The sequence below is a fragment of the Corvus brachyrhynchos genome, unplaced genomic scaffold (genome assembly GCF_000691975.1).
Source record: "Corvus brachyrhynchos isolate BGI_N302 unplaced genomic scaffold, ASM69197v1 scaffold17, whole genome shotgun sequence".
Lineage (NCBI taxonomy): Eukaryota > Metazoa > Chordata > Aves > Passeriformes > Corvidae > Corvus > Corvus brachyrhynchos.
Window position 1 is genome coordinate 3,203,480 of NW_008240046.1, and position 20,475 is coordinate 3,223,954.

General features: G+C 38.4%; 1 protein-coding gene across 2 annotated transcripts in view; it reads right to left on the minus strand.

Annotated features, from left to right (window-relative positions):
- Window positions 1-20,475, minus strand: part of SMIM14 (small integral membrane protein 14) — a 55,047-nt gene that overhangs the window by 20,696 nt on the left and 13,876 nt on the right. Inside the window, exons 1-2 of one of the 2 annotated variants that reach the window (XM_008641381.2) lie at window positions 20,388-20,469; window positions 5,590-5,700 (exon numbers count right to left, since the gene is read on the minus strand). In XM_008641381.2, the coding sequence (XP_008639603.1) occupies window positions 5,590-5,664 (75 nt within the window). In that variant the 5' untranslated portion in view covers window positions 5,665-5,700; window positions 20,388-20,469. Of the gene's footprint in view, window positions 1-5,589; window positions 5,701-20,387; window positions 20,470-20,475 lie in introns of those variants that run through there. The other variant, XM_017744315.1, reaches the window with a different exon arrangement.

Here is a 20,475-nt window from a genome sequence, read left to right on the forward strand (position 1 = left end):
GTCTTTTGACAACTCCTGTGCATCTGCAGAGGATGGAAAGTCTTGTGATATTTTTCTTCTATGCTTACTTCCTCTTACGGAAGTTCCCAATTAACTGCTATATCCATAGAGTAAATAGTGAACCTAACATACAATAGTCAAATTGTTACACACCACCACCAAATCATAACAGATGGTGCCATGGGTATTACATACTAGAAATGATATTTATGAAGTCATAGCCAAAAATTTTAGATTTCTAGTGTTTCCTATGACTATTTGGAGATCGTAATATGTGCTTATTATTTACAGTGGCCATATTACAGAAATTTACGTGTGTGAAATGTTCATATTTTGACACCAAGAAGAACCCTGAAAAATCCACTTCAGGAAAATGATAGAACCTTCAGCATAAAATAATTCAATGCTACTTAAGCATGTATACACATAAACATTCTAAGAACTGTGTGTGTGAACAATATCTCCAAGTTAACCTAATAACCAGCAAAATATCTTTTAAAATATTATGCATATTAGAGATACACAGTTCACTGACATAAAATCTTCAAGGTATTATGAATTAAGAAGGAAAAAACCAAACAAAACAAAGCCCTGCTTAGTCAAGCAAAATGAAAGACAGATAAATAATCAAGCCACATAACTAAGAGCTGGACTTTTTAACAGCTCTCGTTTGTAATCTTCTGTGGTGTTGCTAACAACACAGAGGAAGAAGAGTTTAAATGACAATAGCTTTTTTTCATTGTATAAGCATTAATTGTGCTATCAGATGAACTGAAGTCTGCATTTCAAATAGAGATTTAAACTATATGCTATATAAAACCCCAAAAGTAATGTATTCAACCACAAATTATACTTTGAATGCCACATACATTTTCTAAGAGTTTCAAAGTAAATATACCAATTAAACTAGAAGTTAAAATTATCATATTGGAAATTAAAACGAGAACTTCAGGTTCTAGAGGGAGACTTTTGGATCTCCTTCTGATTTTGGAATAGCAGTATCATTCAAATCTCCCATACAGTTAATTCTAACAGAAATCCTCTGTATTTGATTATGTATTTTTTAACTCTACACATAATAGTCATGACTGAATATATCATAACTTCTTCAATAGCAGAAGCCTTAATTCTTATCAGTGTTTGTTTAGATAGGTATAAACAAATTAGTCCATAAAAATTAGTTTATTTTAACGCAAATGCAAGTTTAAAAAATCTACAATCAATCATGTGGGTTTTGCACAATGTCATTACTGGATTGAAAGTTACTCCTAAAAGTAACATTCTCATATTTGGGCATCTCCTATAATTACACTATAATTCTGTTAAATTTGATCTCATCTCTGAACTTCTGCATTTATAATGCTCAGTCTGAAGACAATTGCAAACACCTTGTTATACAATTTGCTCCAAAATCTTGTCGAGTACTGACAGCTGTAACACCATTCAAATGTACTCTGGTGTGTTTTATACCTATCTAGGTTAAAAAGAATCAACCACTAAATACATATAGGGAACCCTTTTGGGTACACAGTCTGTTTGGATGTCTTTTTCTAACCCAGAGACAGAACAGATTGCTAGCTTTGTTTATCACAATGATTTTGAAGTTAAGGTTTTGAGGATCCAACTTTTAGAGGTAGTGGGCACCCAGTCTCCACTGAGGGGTTCAGCAATTTTGACAACCAGTGTCCACGTGGTTTTTTTAGCACAAATAGTAAAACTTCTGTTTCCTTATGTTGTGTAAAACTGAGTGACAAAACAGCAACTTAGAAGGCGAACTCTCACTGAAGCATAAAAGTTAAAGATGCAAAAATGGCTTAGCAAGTCTCCTGCTGAGATCATACAACAGGTTACTTGAGGATAGTCTGGCTGCTGACTGAGATTTCTGAGACTTTTCTTTTCTAGATTCTGCTAAATTATCCTAGCTAGTGATTTGGTCTTATAAATATTTAGGAGCATCTGCTTTGGTTTTTAGGAGAGATGAAATCTGGAATTTCCCTTTACTCCTCACAGTTTCAAGCACTAATTGGTATGAGCTTTTTGGAAAGTGAACACTGAGCAAAAAACTCCATTTCTGCAACTACGCAGAACATTGTTAGACTGCTCTTGGTGACTGCCCAAGAGCACGCACCTATTATGTGCTCTGTTCACATTCATAACACAGGAACTAGTGTTCCTCCAAAAGATCCATTTTTACCCACCTCACACTGCATGGAGCAGCCCAGGAACAAAATCTCACAGATGTTTGTGGCACTTGTAACTTTGGACACGACACACCTACACTGTTCATTACCAGAATCCTCCAGCCACAACAAACGGAACTGGCTGACCAGTGCCATTGAGTATCAGTATCTTCTAGCAAAAAAGGAAAAGATAAAAAAATGCTGAATAGGGGTCAAAATTCTGAACCGTGCTGGTTTAGATTTGCATCTAACAAGCCTAAGGAAAAAGGGCAGCCAACATGCATCCTCCTTTCTTCCTCCCAACTTTTGAACTTGGTCCTGGGGCTTCCTTTCTCACCACTTTAGCAGGTGTTTAGAAGCCTCAAGGTTCAGAATCAACACAACTGTGGGATATGGCACAAACATCATGTTGAGAACAAAAAAAATACTTCTTGAGAAAGAACATATGTACAAACATCCATGTAAGGGCAGCAGGGAGAGCTCAAAAGATTTTGAAATTGTGCCTCTAACTGGGAAGCATGAGCTAGGATGGCTAGGCCTGATGTAAAGGCTCCACAGTAAGGACAACTATTCTCCACAGAAGCCTCAATTCTCTCTGCCTTTGTGTCAGCAGCACTAACCTTTAAACACTGCATAAGCAGACTGAAGGATGCAATTACACTCCTGTACTCATTTTAAACTCTTATCTAGAATACTGCATCCAGTCTTGAGCTCTTCTACACCAGACATTTACAGATTGAAGTGAATTCAGTGTGGGGTCTCCAGGGGCAGAAGCACTTGCCCTGTAAGGAGAGGCTGAGGGAGCTTGGCTTGTTTGGCCCAGAGAAGAAATGGTTTTGGGAGACCTAACAGCAGTCCCCAGTACTTACAAAGAGGTTAGTGAGAGGACAGAGACAGCTCTTTACAGCACTGTATGGCAGAGGGTATGATACATTCAACTAAAACATGGATAGAAAAAATTCTCTGTCACAAAGACTGCCAAATATTGGGGCAGGTTGCCCCAAGAAGCTGTGGAATTGCTATCCCTTGAAGGTTTTCAAGATTCAGCTAGAATAAAAGCCCTGAATGACCTGATCACTATCAGCCTTGCTTTGAGCAAGAGGTTGGCTTAGGTCATCTACTGAAGTTCCTTCCATCCTGAACAATTCTCGTAACACCAATAAATGGGCACACATCCCTTTTCACTTTTTAGTTCTCCAGTCCCCAACCAAACCTGTTGACTGTTCAACAGTAAGAAAGTGGATCAACCTGTAATGACTCTCGAGTTTCAAGAAAGTACTGGCTGTACCACAATTGGGAACTACCAAAGGAAAATTGTATCATTTCCTATAAAGCATATGGAACTGGCTATACAGACATGCTCAATTTGTCTGGTGTCATTTTGGACTTTGGTGCAGCTGGCCACTACACAGATCTGGGGCTGGCAACTCCAGTTTTGATGCTTAGCCCAAGGGTCTGCTGGTGTGTGAGATGGAAAGTGCTTGTCATTTCCTCTTGTCCTGTAGGGTATCACTCTCCTTCTGCTGCAGCCACCGACTAGCCCTCCCACTGCAAGAGCCTGGTCTGGAGTATTTTGGCTCCTAGTGTGGCCTGTGTATTTTGGAGACAGCGTTCTCTGTGCACAGGCCTAGGGTGCAATACGAGAACATGATGACACAAGTTCTGCAAGTGCTATGTTATGGACATGGGTGGGGAACTCCACTTACTCTGAGCAAAGTCATTCTGGAAAGTAAGATCAGCCAAGCTCTCTGAGAGTACACACTGGTACAGCATCTGCCTGGCTCTAAGTTCTTCCTCTGGCATTCCAGATGACTGTAATGATACACTTCAAGACTAATAAAGTGTGGACACTTTGGTTTTTGTATTCAGGGTGAACCAGGACTATACAAGTGCAACCCACACATTTGCATGAACAAGTTATATATACCTCTTGAAAAGTGCCATTTTAAAAAAGTTTCTTCTTTTGTGGATGTATGCATGTGGAAGTGGTTTAAGGACAACCACACAAATTAAGGGGAAGCCATACAAGGAGCAGCTGAGGTCACTTGGCTTATTCAGCCTGGAGAAGAGGAGACTGAGGGGAGACCTCATTGCAGTCTACAACTTCCTAGTGAGGGGAAGAGGAGGGGCAAACACTGACCCCTTCTCCATGGTGAGCAACGATAGGACCTGAGGAAACAGCATGAAGCTGTGTTGAGGGGTTTAGGTTGGATACTAGGAAAACAGTCTTCCCCCAGAGAGTGGTTGGGCATTGGAACAGGCTCCCCAGGGAAGTGGTCACAGCACCAAGCCTGACAGAGTTCAAAAAGTGTTTGGACAGTGCTCTGGGACACATGGTGTGACTCTTGAGGACGGTGCTGTGTAGGGCCAGGAGCTGGACTCAATGATCCCTGTGGGTCTCTTCTAACTCAGAATATTATGTGATTCTATGATTCCTTATACCCAGACATACATTCTTTGGGGACTTAGATACTAACTCTACTCTTATCATAGGCTAGTGGATGTCATATTTTCCTGATAACCTTCCCAAAATACTGTTAAGAAACCTCTTGAAGAAGGGCCTGATCCTAGAGAGAATCTTCTTCACACACAACTGCCTTGAACAGCTGATGTACCCAGTAACTTAAAATTATACTAATTTAGGCCCTAAGAAAGAAAATGTGATAAAAACAGGTTTATGAAAATCAACAAGGGGAAGTACATCAAATGAAGTTGATGTATAGTGTAATCTTGAAAAGAATTTAATCAAATTAGAGTTGTAATTAAGTTCACCTAATTGCTCACAGTTCATAATTGTTAATGTTATTTTAAAAAATACGTACTTTTACTTAGAAAAAAAAAGAAGCACTTTGTTGCTTATTTTTTCAATAGACATTGAACTAAGTTCAATACAGAAAGAAAGAAACGTTGCTATTTTACAGGTCACAGAGCAATGTACATAACTTGCTTGAAGTTGCTCAACCTATAAATGACATAGCAAGAAACAGAACTCAAAACTCAGAATCAGTGAATTCCCAACTTCAGAACTATTTAAAGGGTAGTTTTAAAAATTTAGACATCATTATCTTGCCGTATGAGTACGTGGAACTTCATATGTGTGGAATTACCTTGACCACAAAGACTTTGCTGGGTAATTTCTCTGGCTTTATGCAGACTGAAAAAAATGCATATAAAAGAAACATTTCAACAGAAACACTGTCAATGCTGTCAAAATGCAGCTCTGGGAAATAAACAGAAAGCTATAATTTGTATTGACTATTCAAAAGCTCATCAGAAAGATGGATACACAGATTCTAACTGTACATGCAACTGAATAAGCAGATTCAAAAGCACCAGTAACTGCAAATCTGCAAGAGCTGAAGTAATGTCTGAATAACCACCCTTCCAAATATCCTCATGTTATCCTTACCAGATTAATCAGTCTTCGCATTGCATGTTCATGCGAGCAAATGCATTCACAGGGATCAAATCCACCTTCTGCCATGGTTCTCTGGATAAACCTGAACTTGTCTGTTAACACCTAAGAAGAATAAGAATAAAAGGACAATGAACTCTTTTTCAACTGACCTTATTTTCCAGAGACTCACACATGAAGTTTCAGTTCATTTAATGCCAGGGTGAAAAAAGCAAAACAAAGCAGGGTAATCCTATTATTCCTTTGGCAGCATGAATGAAGAAGTCTGGTATGTGCAGTTACATTTTGATGTTGCTGAAAACACTGTCTCACACAAATTTTTTTTGCAAGACTGTGTGTGTCTCCCCTGGGTTTTCTCACATACCAAAATGAAATGCATCCTAACAAACACGAAGCACAAAGATTAAATTCTTGTCTCTCATCTGCACAGTGGGACTCTTAAGTGTACATACACAAATTGAAAGGTCAGGGGAACTTGTACTCCTAAACCCTAATAAACTGCTGGCATTCTCCCTCCAGATCAAGGTACAGGAAAATAATTTAAAACTCAGTAAGTTCTTTGCTAAAGGAAACAATCATCTTTGTTGTATAATGAAAGCAAGCAGCAGGGGTACAAAAGTGAACTTGGAAACGCTTTAAAAATGGAGCTAGGCACACTAATTTTACATCAAAGAACTAGGTTAATCACTTAGCAATACAGAATGTTCAAAGAAACTGGAGTGGACATGGTAGGAAATCAATTCTAGATTATTCACCTGCTAAAACCACTTATACCAGACATGTAAAGCGTGTTCAAACGTATACTTACTCTTTACCAATAACTTTTCAGTGATTTAATTGAGGGTCAAACCATGCAGCAGACTGCAAGGGATTTCTACCCTTATGGTCAAATCTGGGATTGCTTTCTCTCAAATGAGGACTCTCAGGATATATTAGGTAGTTCTGCAAATCCATACTTAAAAAATATTTTTAACTTGCTATCAGTAAAGCTGTATTCAACATGTGTTAGTGTTGCAGGCACTCAGGCTCTAATGTGACACAACTGGCAAGCTTAACAAACACAGCAGCCCAGAGCAGATACAACCTCCCAATTCCTAAAACGAGTAGTTTATGAAGGTACCAGCCATTTGATAAGGGTGTGCTGAATCAACAGATGTGCTCTGCAGTCATTGCCTATAAAAACTTACAGCCTTGAGCATTTTACACATGAGCATTTTAATGTTTCAATGTCACTAGAACAAAGAGGAATAACCTGTATGTCTTCATTCAACTGAATACAACACCATTACAGTTCTACCATCTCAGGGGAAGAAAAAAGCAAATGCATTTCAGAAGTCCTTCCTTTGTTAATGTCTACTACTCTTCTGAATAAACCTTTACTATGGTGGAGAAAGCCAGAGAGTAAAAGAAGGTGAAAGATATATGTATCTTAATTATGGAGTTTGAACATTGATGCCCTTAACCTGCTAGGGTCTCCACTTTTTAAAAAGAAAACTGAAAAAGAAAAAAAAAAAAAAAAAAGGAAGTGATGGAAGAGCCCGTACCGTGGAGGGGTCTCCCCCTTTTAAAAAAAAAACGAAAAAAAAAAAAAAAAAAAAAAAAAAGGAAGTGATGGAAGAAATTTTTTTTGCCTAGACATTAAGAAAGCATAATCTGGTTATGCAGTGAGAAGATGACTGAGAGATCACATGATCATGTAGTGCACAAGTACCTTAGAAAAGAAAAACAGGCCCAAGTATTGAATTCTTCAATGAAGAGTTAATCAAGAACCAGTAATTGGAAGATGTAATTAACCAGATTAAAAAGAAAAGTAAGGCATACATTTTTACCATCACAGTAACTGATCTGTGCAACAAACTGCCCAAGAATCAGTGGATTTCCCACCACTCACTGCATTCAGTATGTTTCAGCAAAATACATATTACTAAGTACAGAAGCACCCAAGGTCAGATATAATGTCCCCCAATATATAGGAGATCAGAGCAGATGATCTAATAACTTTTTTTGAGAGTTATTGTAAGGCTACTAGACTTTCATGAAATTAATTCAGAACCACTAAAACCAGATGATAGCATAGAAGAAATTTTTTAACAGCACAGTCTCCCCGAATAATAAGCTCCTCTGCTTGGTATGGTGTTTCTAAAACTATCTTAGGATAAGGAACAGATAAAAGCACTGATTACTAAACAGTGCAAAATAGTTTCTCTGGATATAATGCTGACATGCACAAGAAGGTATTTCAACAAGTGCAGTTGCAAAAAAATATTTAATTGTAATTTGAAATAATTTAGGGGTCAGTAACACATAATAATGTCTAACAGACAAGTGTTTATATTATAGAGGACTACACAAAACCCAAACATCAAGTAAGAGTCATCACCAATGAAAACAGGCTAACATTCTCTATAGAACATACAAGTGAAAAAGGTTAGACAATGGGAAAAGTTAATCTATCATACAACATCATAAATTTAAGCGGACGTGCGCTAGAAGGAATTTACCCCAAGGCACTTGTACATGACAAATTACCTCACTGAGCTAAAGAAAGCACAAGACGCATCACCAAGTAAAATGCCATCCAAGCTTTGAACAAAAGATCTCTTACAAGCTTTCCCACCTTCACACAATGCTGAAACAAATCATCCTTTCTCTCCTGCAAGCTTATAACAAACTCTTTCATTGGCAAAGAACCAAAGATTGACCATGTATTTTGGGAACAGCACTAGGTTTTCCCCTAAAAAAGATGCTAAAATTGAGTTAATTTAATATGCTTAGAATCCAGGTAAGTAATTTCCCTTTATGCAATTATTTTTTGCCGAAACTGAAGAAAACAGTGATTTTATACATATCTGCCCAGTTATAAAGAAGAGAGAAACACTCTATACTATATGATGATTTTCACTTGTAAAATGACACTCTCATGTCCTTATTAGTCTTTAAAATATTCTTGGCTTAACTGTGTTATTTGTAACACATTTCAAATGCACAAAGCACTAAGCTCTGTAATCAGATTTTGAAGTTTATTAACGTTTTGTGACCCTGTCTAAGAATAAGACTTTTATATACCAAAAAGCAGGATTTCTTGGCTCCACTGAGTGCTCTTAGGCAGCCTGTTTGTATCAAAATCCTGTTCTAGAACTGCAGTGTGCTTCCTGCCTGCCTCCGGTACTTGCAATTGTCTGATCTCACGTCAGCAGCTAACTTGTTCTGCCCAGCTCTGACCTCTTTGCTGTGTCACACAAGCTCTCCACCTTTTGCAAATACAGTTGTTCTACATACAATCTATCAAAGAAAATAGGAGTATGTGCTCTGTTCTTTTCCTCATGACCTGGAGAAAGAAATAAAATGCTTGTAGTTTTACTTTACTTATTTTTTCTTGTATGTTTTCCTGTTTGTCGTCACCTTGTTTTCCTTGGAGTTGATAGAGTTGGTTTACATCAGTTGATAGGACCTCAGCAATTCGTAAGGCTATAATGTCAAATACCTGCAAGTCCTCTGACTGGCAGAGTGTCTTTTACTCAATTTAAAATTACCATATTTTGGATTGGCCATACTGCTAGCACAGTATTTAAATCACAGGGTTTACAAACAGCTGGAAGACATAGTCAGTAAATATGCCAAAGCTCTCTACAATAACAGCTGAAAAGATATCTATTATAGCCTCCAGACTAGCAAACTGATAGAGAGCATAATAAAGGAGAGAATTAGTAAACATGGACAAATATGATGTACCATCAGCGAGTCAATATCACCATTTCAGTGCAAAGAGGCCCAAAGAGGTAATCATAAACAGAACTACTGAAACTAAAATACTGTGGTTGGAGCTTGAATTACTGTAATTCAGGAGTGAAGTGGAGGATGGTCTCTGATGATTTAAGTCAGAAATAAAAGCCCCTCATTCCTTTTGACTTGAGTACCTATTTGAAATTGTAGTCAATGAAGCCATATGGAAAATATTTCTAGTCTCTCACGATTTAAAAAATAGCAATCTCATTTATAGTAACTATTGTAAACTGTTTATTTTATTGTCTTCCCCACTCCCAGCCCTACAGTAGTGTGTTATATTTTATATACCCTACTATCAAACCCACCGTCTTTATGGCTGAAATCTGGCTGGGGGGTTTTCATACCTGGAGACTGTTCTGTATTTTAAACAATTGCAATGACCATACATTATTTCCCAATTCTGCAACACCATTCCCGAGTAAATAGCATGCAACTGGCAGGCTCCAGGAGACAGAAATTATACTCTGCCTTGCTCCACTGTAATAATTATAAAACTGAATTCCTTTCTATCATGAAGGCAAACAAGAATTTTTGCCCATTTTCCATGCTCTAAATGCCCTCCAATGTTACTCTAACATGACGCTGATTAGCAGGATTGCCAAAGTGTACACATTGGTCATCTCTACTCCTTCATATAAAAGACTGCGTAAAAATATTTATCACTCCAGTATTCAAAGAAAAACTCACTTCATATGATCAATAAATCAGAGTTACTACAGATTTATCACGGACTAAACCAGGCATCTTCAGCATCAAAACATTAAGCTCATTAACTCTTTTCTTTCCTGGATCCAGGCACTTAAAATGTAGACTATCACAAACATGATACATACCATGGCTGGAGATTCCCCTGCTAAGAACTATTTTCTCTATGTTGCTATTTTCCTGAAGACTGAAGGGTAAGAAATCCTTGGGAGCCAAATACCTCATAGCACAGCAGGCAAGTAACAGAATCTTGCCACATTACTTTGAAGAGAAACAAAAGCCTATTCAGATCCTCGCTACTGTTTTTCAGCCAACTGCAATAACTTGGAACACAATTGTGAAATAACGCTAAGAAGCCATCAAGTTAATTTCGCTTCTGAGTTCAGTTCAGGAGAAGTGTAGCAGAACAAATGAAAATATATATCAAATTTAATATAAAATTATAGAAAAAAAGCAAATTAATTGCTCTGCCTCTGCAGGCATTATGAAAAATTATAAAGGGCTAAAATAGCAAAAGCCATACACAAAACATGAATCATTCACTGCCTCAAAGATAAAATGCTCATTTTCATCTGTCAGATGTGGAAACGCTCTCTCCTACACTTGTCTGTAATCTACTAAAGTATACAGGTTTCCTTAAAAATAATGTGTTCCCTTGCCTTTTTACCTGCATCAAAGCCACATTAGCATCCATGTCTTCTTACAATACCTGACCCTTTTTGTAATTATTCTATTTCACAGCATGCTCCAAGTTTGGTTCTTTTGTATAATCTTACCCATCTCCAAATGACCTCCAAATATTCCCTTCTAGAATCTAAAACCTCTTGCATGTTGGCCTCATATAGCATAACATAAAACTCTTGCAATCCTGCACATCAAGTCCAGGAAACTACCAGGCACTGGGACTCTGTGACCATAGTACCCATTAACTCAGGGAGTGAAAAATTGCTTCAAGCAATAAGAGACTGATGTGATAAGCTCCTCCTAAGTCTCCTGATCACTGCTTTTATAGGAATCACTTCTCCTTGGCCACTCTGCCCCCCTAGGTACTGCTAGCACTCGTGGGGCAACTGGCATCCCTGCTGACTCATTACTGGGCATTTCAAAATGCCTCTGGGTACAATTGGTCACTCCAAAGTCTGTGTCTAATCCTGCCTCTTCTAGGGAGTGGATCCACTGAACCCTGCCTAGTCATACAGAGTCCAACACAACACCTATTAGTTGTACAGTAAAATAATAGATAAAGATATCTGCAGTAGGGCAACATTGTTTACTAGTGACCAGCTAACCAAGAGAAGCCAAAATATTCAAAAACAGTGAATCCCAGACAAACTCGGAATTTTCTGTATTTGTTATATAATGCATTTTCCCGTTGATTTCCATGTTTTGTAGTATTTGTACTTCATGCACACCCACCCTCCCATAGAATCCTGAGTGTTTTGTTACTCTTTTGATGAACTATCTACATCCAACTCACTAGACTATTATTTAACTTCCCATTATTTCAGTCGTACAGCTAAACTTTGGGAGTAAGACAGGGCAGAGAATTTTATCCACTGATTTCTGCATCATGTGTTTCTTCAGAATGGATTGGAGCATAGAGGGGGAAAATAATATGCATAGATTTTGGAGTTTTCTCTTTAAAAAGTCAAACAGATGTATGTGTACATAGGACTGGCTGATTTCACCTGCACACAGCTTTGTGAAATTTCTAGTTCAATTGCTACTACTGCAACACATTTCCTATCACCAAAGTGATATAAAGGAGGAACAAAGCAAAAATGGTAGCAGAGCCATTCAAAAAGCAAAGGAAGGGAATAACTAAACACTGGATAAAACTCCAGGACAGTGTAAGGAAACAAAAGCATTAGTAGTTGAATAGGAAAGAAACTTCACAAAAGGAACTATGAGAATAGGGAGAAAAAAAAAAGAGAAAAATAAGCAGTACTTTAAAATAAATAAATGGTGTTCTGTCTGAAGTTAACGGGTGCATGATTCTAAGGCAACAGAACCCACACTAAAGACAAAGACACCACACTAAATCAAAATTAATCCAGAAGCCAAGGGCCTGGCATAAGAAACCAGTGGAATGGTCTTAATTTTTTATACAAAAGTTTTAAATTGTTAGGGTTATAAAACTAGCAAAAATAAGCTTGAAGTTTTCTAGGAAAACTTCCACTGTTCAAACAAGGCTAAAAATAGCCTTTGTAAAGAAGAATCTTGTATACTAATTGATACTAATTAAAACATTCCAAGGATCCGTTCTCCTCTATTACTGTAATTTAGATAGTTCAAGTAAATATTCCCACACAGAACTAAAGTCTAAAACATGGCAACATTATATCTGGCTTTTTTATAATATTGATTTTTAATCCCTTTTATTATAAGGGATTTTATTAACAAACCAAGAGAAGCTCTCTCTCGTCATCTCTTTCACACTTACAGCTGCACCCTGTTTTTACTGGAACAAATACTATGACTCTCATAGGATTTAGTGCACCAGGATCTAGTAGTTCTGCTTGACAACAGATCTCTAGAGGACTACTGATGATCTTTTTTTACCAGGCCTCCTCCTGGGCATAAAACTGAATTTTCAGGACAAAAGAAAACCAACTGGCTGACTGGGCAGCAAAACCAAAACAGCAGGATATAACTGTGGGCTCTGCCAGAAGGAGAGCTGCCACAGTAAAGTGTGGCTTCAATTACAGCTTTCTTCAACTAATTGTCCCAGTTCAGATCATCCATTTAGCTTTTCTAGGGAAAAGAGCTGCAATGATTTTGATGGCTGATTCCAAAGTGGGTTCCTAGACATAGCAACACTTTCATGGTATAAAGCAATCATCTCCACTCTCCTTTTAACTCCAGGGGGTGGGGGGAGAGCAGCTGGTTTTGTACTTGAAAGCATCAGCCTGTCTCCCTGGACTTCCAGCCAGTAGCCTAATGAGTTGGCAAGTATTTTCTTGCACAACTTTTCTCAGGATAATTAACAAGATCTAAGATTAACTCTTCAATGCAGATTAAGCTAAACCAGTTCCTTTCCTCATAGAAAAGTCTGTGCTTACCCACACACACAGATGGATGCAACTAGTGGAGTTCTTGTTGGATTCAACAGAGACACCAAGTTGACTGACACTGGTCAAGCAGGAGTTGGAGACCCCAGGAGGAGCTCCGCAAGGGAAATGCTCACCCAGCCACATCCTGCTCAAGGCATAGTAGTTGGGTAACTTTGCTACTCTCCCACAAACCACCTTGTAAGTAAACAATGAATTAATTTTCCAGTGTCATTCATCTGGTGTTTCTTAAAAATGCGAATAAAATACAAAACAGCTCCTTAAATATAGGACAAAGCCAAAGAAACTAAGAAATGCTGAGCCAGCCACTAAAGGATACTGCAGTGACATCTGAAACCAGGGAAGGAGCTTTTGAGCAGGGACAGACATGAAGGTGAGAAGTAAGTGGTAAAGCTCTCCCTGATGGTTTTTTTCTAGTGATCTTACAAGACTACTGGAGCACTGATACATCCCTTGTCTCCACAGCACAACTTCACTACTGTGACCACCACAACATTCTGAGCATTGCTAACATTTTCACCCTGAAGTGGACAATTGGAGTTGCTCTGAGTGGGGAAGAATATTCTTCTGAGCCAATGTGACAACAACAGTGCTAGCACCTAGAGCAGTGAAGCAGGAATCACAGCATAAAAACTTCAACTACCTATAATAATGGTCAAAGCCCTTTCACAGCCAAGCATCGCAACCCATCTCAAACTGAAGTATGTGAAAAAGTTCACACCCCTTCAAAGAGTGGCAGGATCTAATAAGAACCTGGCAGGAAACTTACTATTTTTGGGCTAAGTTAACCAAGGTGACAGGTATGCTGAGGTGCATCAGTTCAACACAGAATGGCATATCAGGGAAATACAGAAGATTATACAGATGCTTCTTTCAGCTTAGTTAAGTCTTGTCAGTGTCAAGTACAACTCTCAGAGGACAAGAACCCACACACTGAAACTCCTCATTTTTCCATTACTCTTTCCACCCTACCCTTTCATGGCCAAATCCCAGTATATCAGGACAAAGAGAGATTTCAGGCTTTAAAGGCAATAAGGCTGATGTCAGTGACCAAAACTGAACTCCCCAAGGGAGCTAAGTAAGATCCACCAAGATTTAAAAAAGCTATTTACTTATTCCCATGCAGGTGGCTCAACATTTCCTCTGGGCAACACTTGAAAAGGAGCTAATTATGTACATACAGTCATGGACCAAAAAAGAAGTCCAGCTATTTTAGAATTCATTTACTGATATTTGATACAGAATGTTATTACCAAACTCCAGCTGTCAGTTTTGGTCATTCTTTTGTTAAAATGATGACATTTTCAGAAAGAAAGCTCTCGGAATATGAAAGCTAATTAAGACAAGATGTCAATGACACAGAATATTGTCCAAGAATAATACCCTCTTTCTGCTAAGTAAATGCTTCAGCTTCTTCTAGTGAAGGAGACTGACAATGGTCTAGGACAACAAAGTTATTCCTATTGCACTGAGCGACTAATGGCTATTAATCATTTTATTTCACATATGTTAATGCAAAAAGGTGAGTTATCCTCTGTAAAATTAATCACACATTATATTTCAACCAGTTTACAGAGCAAACTGCGAGCCCTCTCCTGTGGTCTTCAGTAAGGCAAGAACTCCCACTGCCTTTCATGGTTCTTCCACTTCAATAGTAAGCAGAAAACCTAGGCAAATTTGTTTACTCTCCTGCTTTTGGTTAGTATCTGGCATTACAGACTGCCTCAATGCTTGCTGACATTCCTCTTCCCATTCCCAAACAACTGCCAATCTCCTAAATTCAGCACCCCTGCAGCTGTGTGAGTGATGCACTGCTGCAGGAAGCAACACATATTGAACCCCAAAACGCTGCTGGAAGCACTTCTGCACCAGCCCTGCAAGGACACCCATGCTGTGCCATGCCAGCCAGGGCCAAAGGCTTGCGTTGCTTTGGCAGGCCTGATTCTGAGTAAGTGGCTACACATGGAAGAGGAGCAGACATTCCAGGGGGCAGACCTGCTTTTGCAGGGAAGCAAGAAAAAAGAGTATTCCTTGCAGATGGAAAATGGCAGAGGTGAGGCTCTCATACCAGCCCCCCATTGGAAGTAGAACAGGGAACCTGACTTTGCTGTTGATTACCCCGCCTGAGAGATGTTTCGCGCTTAACTTTTGGGCTTCATAATACAAAACGAATAATTTACTTTAAAAAGTATTTAAAAAGTATGCTCCTGTAAGAAAGTATATAACCTATTGTGCTCGGTTTGGCCATTGAAACATGACTTTGTCCAGTCTGTAAAAGAAAAAGGTTATGCTGAGACACGTCAGAGGGGCCCTGAGCTAACCATGAGCAGCCAGGCAGTTACCGCAGCTCAGGTGACCTGCAGGAACTCATTATTTCAAATTTTTTTTTTTGAGTGTTAATAATCCAGAAATTTTTAGACATTTTGTCTCTTTGCAAAATTAAACATGAAAAATAGTCTCTTATTCACTCCTTTACAAAAACCATACTGTTTCAAAACAAATAAAAATGAATTTTTTTCCACCATATTGAGGCAGCAAATGCAGTCCTAAACCATGAGCTATTAAGCTTTTTTATACTAATATATTAAGAGTACAATTGTTTACTTTACAAAATACCTTACTAAATCCTTAAAACTGTAAAAACACACTATTCCTTAATGTTACTCTGATCACATACAAACACAAAATTATACTGAAATTCTTTGGAATACTTTCATTTTTTTTTTCTCCAGGGATGACATATGTTTCTAATCACTTGCCACTGAGCAAACAGATTTAACAGGGTAGCAGCATGCTGAGAAAGATAGCAGGATTTTCAATTTTCAGATGAAAGCAGCTCTATTCCCTGGCAGCCCTACTCCTAACCCCTTCAGGCCAGATCAAATTTTATCTGAAGCTAGCTGGTGCCTATCTTCAACTTCAATGGAAGTTGAATCAAGTTTTTTACATACCTGCAGTAAACAATTTGAAGCTTATCAATTAGAATTTTTTAAATCAGTACTTATACCAGAGGGAATCTGTAGCAATTAATAGGATTTCTGGACTTGGTTATTTACATATGCTTAGCTAACAGATGACCCAGTTTTTACCAGAGACTATCATCCATCTAATTCAGCAGACTCACAGACTAGTTTAGATTATCAAAAGGAAAGTGCTATGCAAATGACACAACTCTCCCCTGCACCTACTAGCAACAGATTTTTAAATCCATATTAATTTGCACAACAAAAACCTATGGTACTGTTTCACAAGATCAGGATTAGTTCACAACACACATCTTACCTTTGGCTCCACAGTTTTCACACAAAAAATATGCATCTTTCATCTTTAGACAGTTTTGTTCCACATACTAATTTGAAACTAAACCATCTGACAATCTCCATGGCTCAAAAAAGTCTCTTTTATATAAGAAATATAATAAGAAGAATATTTCTAGATTTCGCAGAACTCTCTGATAAAAAGCTTACCTAGTATTTTCAAACAGGGGTGCTTAATTACAGGTGACATCTGATCAGTCTCATCTAGATACCAGGATGAGGAACCCCTAACAACACTATAATCACTTGCACAGGAATTCTTGTTAAACTAAGGCTGCTCACATCAGGAACCCTTCTTTCACACTTGATTTAGTTTAACTGTTTGAAGAACCCCAAATGTTCTTCACATAGTCATGTAATTTCATTCAGACAGCTGTTATTTAGGTAAAAAAACCTCTTAATGTGTGAAAAAAATACATAAATTATTTTATCAAGTTGTCTAAAAATATTGCCCTGCTAAAAATAAAGATTTTATTATTAACTAACAGGAAATATATGAAAATACACATGTGAATGTATGAAAAAAATAAGACCAAAGCTATAATACTAGAGGTCTGTATTTGACAAAGATTCAACAAATAAAGTAAATGAACACTGCGGCTGCTTATGTCATGTAAGTGGTTGGTGCAACATTTTTGTCCAGTTTTTCTGGTTTTTTTCTGATAAAAATCGTTTCTTTCTGAGGACAGCTCAGTGCTTTGGATCTGACATTTGTCTAGAAGCTTTATAAAGTAAGAATGAAACTATATTTAGCTCAAGAAAGCCATGCTTTTTAATGCATGCAAAGCTGCAGAAGAATCAGAACTAATCTTAATGAGGAAAACTTTTATCAAGCGTAATTCTAACTGTTCCCACCCAAATGGGACTAATTTGTTCCATTATCTGTAAAAATACCAGTTAGACACTTAAATGAAAGCTTCTGAAGCATATCTGTTCAATTAACAACAATGCAAATGTACAATTGTTCAATCATGCCAGGGGCTGCTCCCCCAAGCATCTTCAAATCTTTCATGAAAAGCCCTATCAATCATCACTAAGGGACCTTTTTCTTGCCTCAGCCAGTAGTATGGAATAGGTAGTGGGAATAGGGAAGAGGATAGAACCATATTTCTCCACTGTACTGCTCGCAGAGCCACTGTTCTGTCAGCAGAAGTAAGATTAACACAGCTAACACACGCTGATCCTTCTCATATCCCCGACTGTATTCATTCATGATGAGGAGCTAAGGAGTCTTACTTCAAATGAGGCTCATTGGGAACTGGGGAAGCTAGCTGTTGATGAGTCAAGGCATCCAAGCTGAAGGAGCTCTTCTGGGAAAAAAATTCCTTTTTCTTTTTTCCTGAACCAGGACTGCAAGATTCAGCTCTGTGATAGAGCCCTAGAAAGTTTTCTTAGCTTCCACTGTACTTCTAGAGGGTTTGGGAGTACTTGGATTTTACAAGAAGTATCAGCATTTTGCAGAATCAGGGGCCTCATTAACAACTAGATAGATCTGTATGCATTCATAAATCGAATCTCTAACCTAGGAAGCTAAAACAGAGAGTGTGTTTAATATCAAGTATAATATCAGGTATGTAAATGCAAATATGCAGAGTGTTTAACAGCACGTATGCAAAGTAGGCTCACAGGCTCTCTGAGCTGTGTTCCAAGCAGAATATGGGCAGATGACATAAAGTTTTATATGCATAAATGCATCTGCCAAAACATTTTCGTATTTGTTGTGATGAACAATCTGATAAATGCTCAAAACATACAGAGTAAGAATTTGATACTTGGTATTGTCAGGGCACTGTACAGTTTCGCCATTCACATGCATTTATAAGAAGAGAAGATCTTGCTACTTTCATTGCACCGGCCCTGTGAAGGCTCATATTAGGTCAAATTCTGGTATGACAAGCTACAGCAGAGACAAAACTTCGTCTTTAAGAATGTATGTCAAGTACCTATAATATCTAGGAGGGAAAATTCTGAAACACAAACATAGTTTTATTACACATCTGTTATGCAAATAACATTCACACACCACTTATTCTGAAGTTTAAATATATGAAGGTAGGAAATGAGAAGTTAATAACAAAACCAGAAGTCAGTTAGAAACTAACTTCCTCCAAAACCAAATACTAACTTTTTGAAAGCAGGTAAAATAGTTTCAAAATTATTAAAACATAATGAAATTTTAAAAATGTAGAATACTTCTTTAACAACAATTGTATTATTCTCGTTTTTGCCTTAGAACAAAAGAATATGGACTGCAGAATATTGGTCATGTAACTGGGCCATGCAGCTTGGAACTTAATGGACTTGATTGTGGTTTACGTAAGGTGTTGCAAAACCATCACAATCTGCACAATATAAGGAATTTCATAGAACCTTGTCTATTTATTTCTATAGTCAGCAAAATACTATCTAACTAGGCTAAAAAAAGATCTACTCAGAGCTACATAACTGCTGCTACCATCATCTCAGTTCTACGGTAGACCTCGGGGCTTATGCTCCCGAGTGGGTCAGGGATGTCCCTGCCTGTCAGGGAAGCACATGCAACAACTCAGTGTTACCAATAACACATCAGTAGAACTTTGCCGTTTTTTAGCTCCTTATACGAAATGACCTTAAACGACTTAAAATACAGAACTCTGTACCACACAAGAGTTAGGCAAACGTTGTAAATCTTGTCTTTTACAAAGGGCAAAAAGAACCAAAAATGTTGGTGAGTTCCCCCCCAGTGGCAGGGGAAGGAACAGTGGTAAGAAGTGAACCAACTAATGTACTGCTAACACTACAATTACTTTTATTTTGCAAACTGCTTCTACCATTTCAAGCCTCGCTGTCAGCAACAGGGTCACTTTTTAAAATCAAAGACTGATTTCTTTCATCTCATCAAGTCACAGGAACTGGATGAATTTATCACGGATATAGGAAGAAATAAAAAAGTGAAACTGATCTCTCACGCTTCTGATTTTTTGAGCTTATGTCTGCTTTTGGAATGTAACATAAATGAGTAAAGGGGGATAGCACTCTAACAGCCAAGCATTTAAAGACTTCTAATACATAACCCACTATTACTCACTAAAGATACACACCATCCCCAGTAAGCACACTAACAACAGTAATGTAAAATCCTATAAAGACCAAAATGTTAGATGTCCTTGCCTCTAAAAACTGGAGATGGTTTTCAAGACTTATATATCTGCACAGATATGGTTGTTCAGACAGTATACAACATAAATAGTCTACAATCTAAAAGGCAATCCTGAAGACACCTGACTAGACAAACAGGTGTTTGCCAGGAAACCAAAGTTTTTGATGTAGGTCTTGCACCACATTCTTGTAGAAGGGCTGGTTAGCCAAGGCCTCAGAACTGCTACGGAAGGCAGAGGCTGAGCTGCAGGGCAGGACAGTTGGGGAACCCAGCGCAGTAACAGCAGCAGAGAAATAACCGTATCTTGTGGTCTCCAAGGCCAATATACCCCTTCCCCGTGGATTCCCCAGGAATCACATACTCGAGCACCCATGAAGAGTTCCCGGCAGTAACCCTGTCTTTAATAAATTAACGGCAGTGTGATACTGTTTATCTTTCACATTACATTGTTTCATCTCTCCCCCTTCGGCTGCACCCTGTTCCTAAAGCGGGGAGCAGCCTGGGAGCACATAACCCTGGTGTCTGCATGCCACTGCCAGCTTCTTTAAAGAGAGAAAACTAACCCTCTTCGGCTCAAAGTATCAGACTGAGATCCTTTAAGAAAAAAAAGGAAAATCGACAGAAGAGTGCACTTCGCACTAAAACCCCCAATAACCAGAAAAACCACAACCAGACCAGCTGTTAAGAAGACGAGCCGACGTTTTTCTGGTTTGGGAAAAAAAAGGAGAGCTGCCCAATACTGAGCGGAGCGGCTCCTGCTCTCCCGGTGTTTACCTTCCCGGGCACCCGGCGAAGCGCCCGGCGGCGGGGACATTTCCGTACTTCAACAGGCTTGAAGTTACCCCGCAGCCCCCACAGGGGC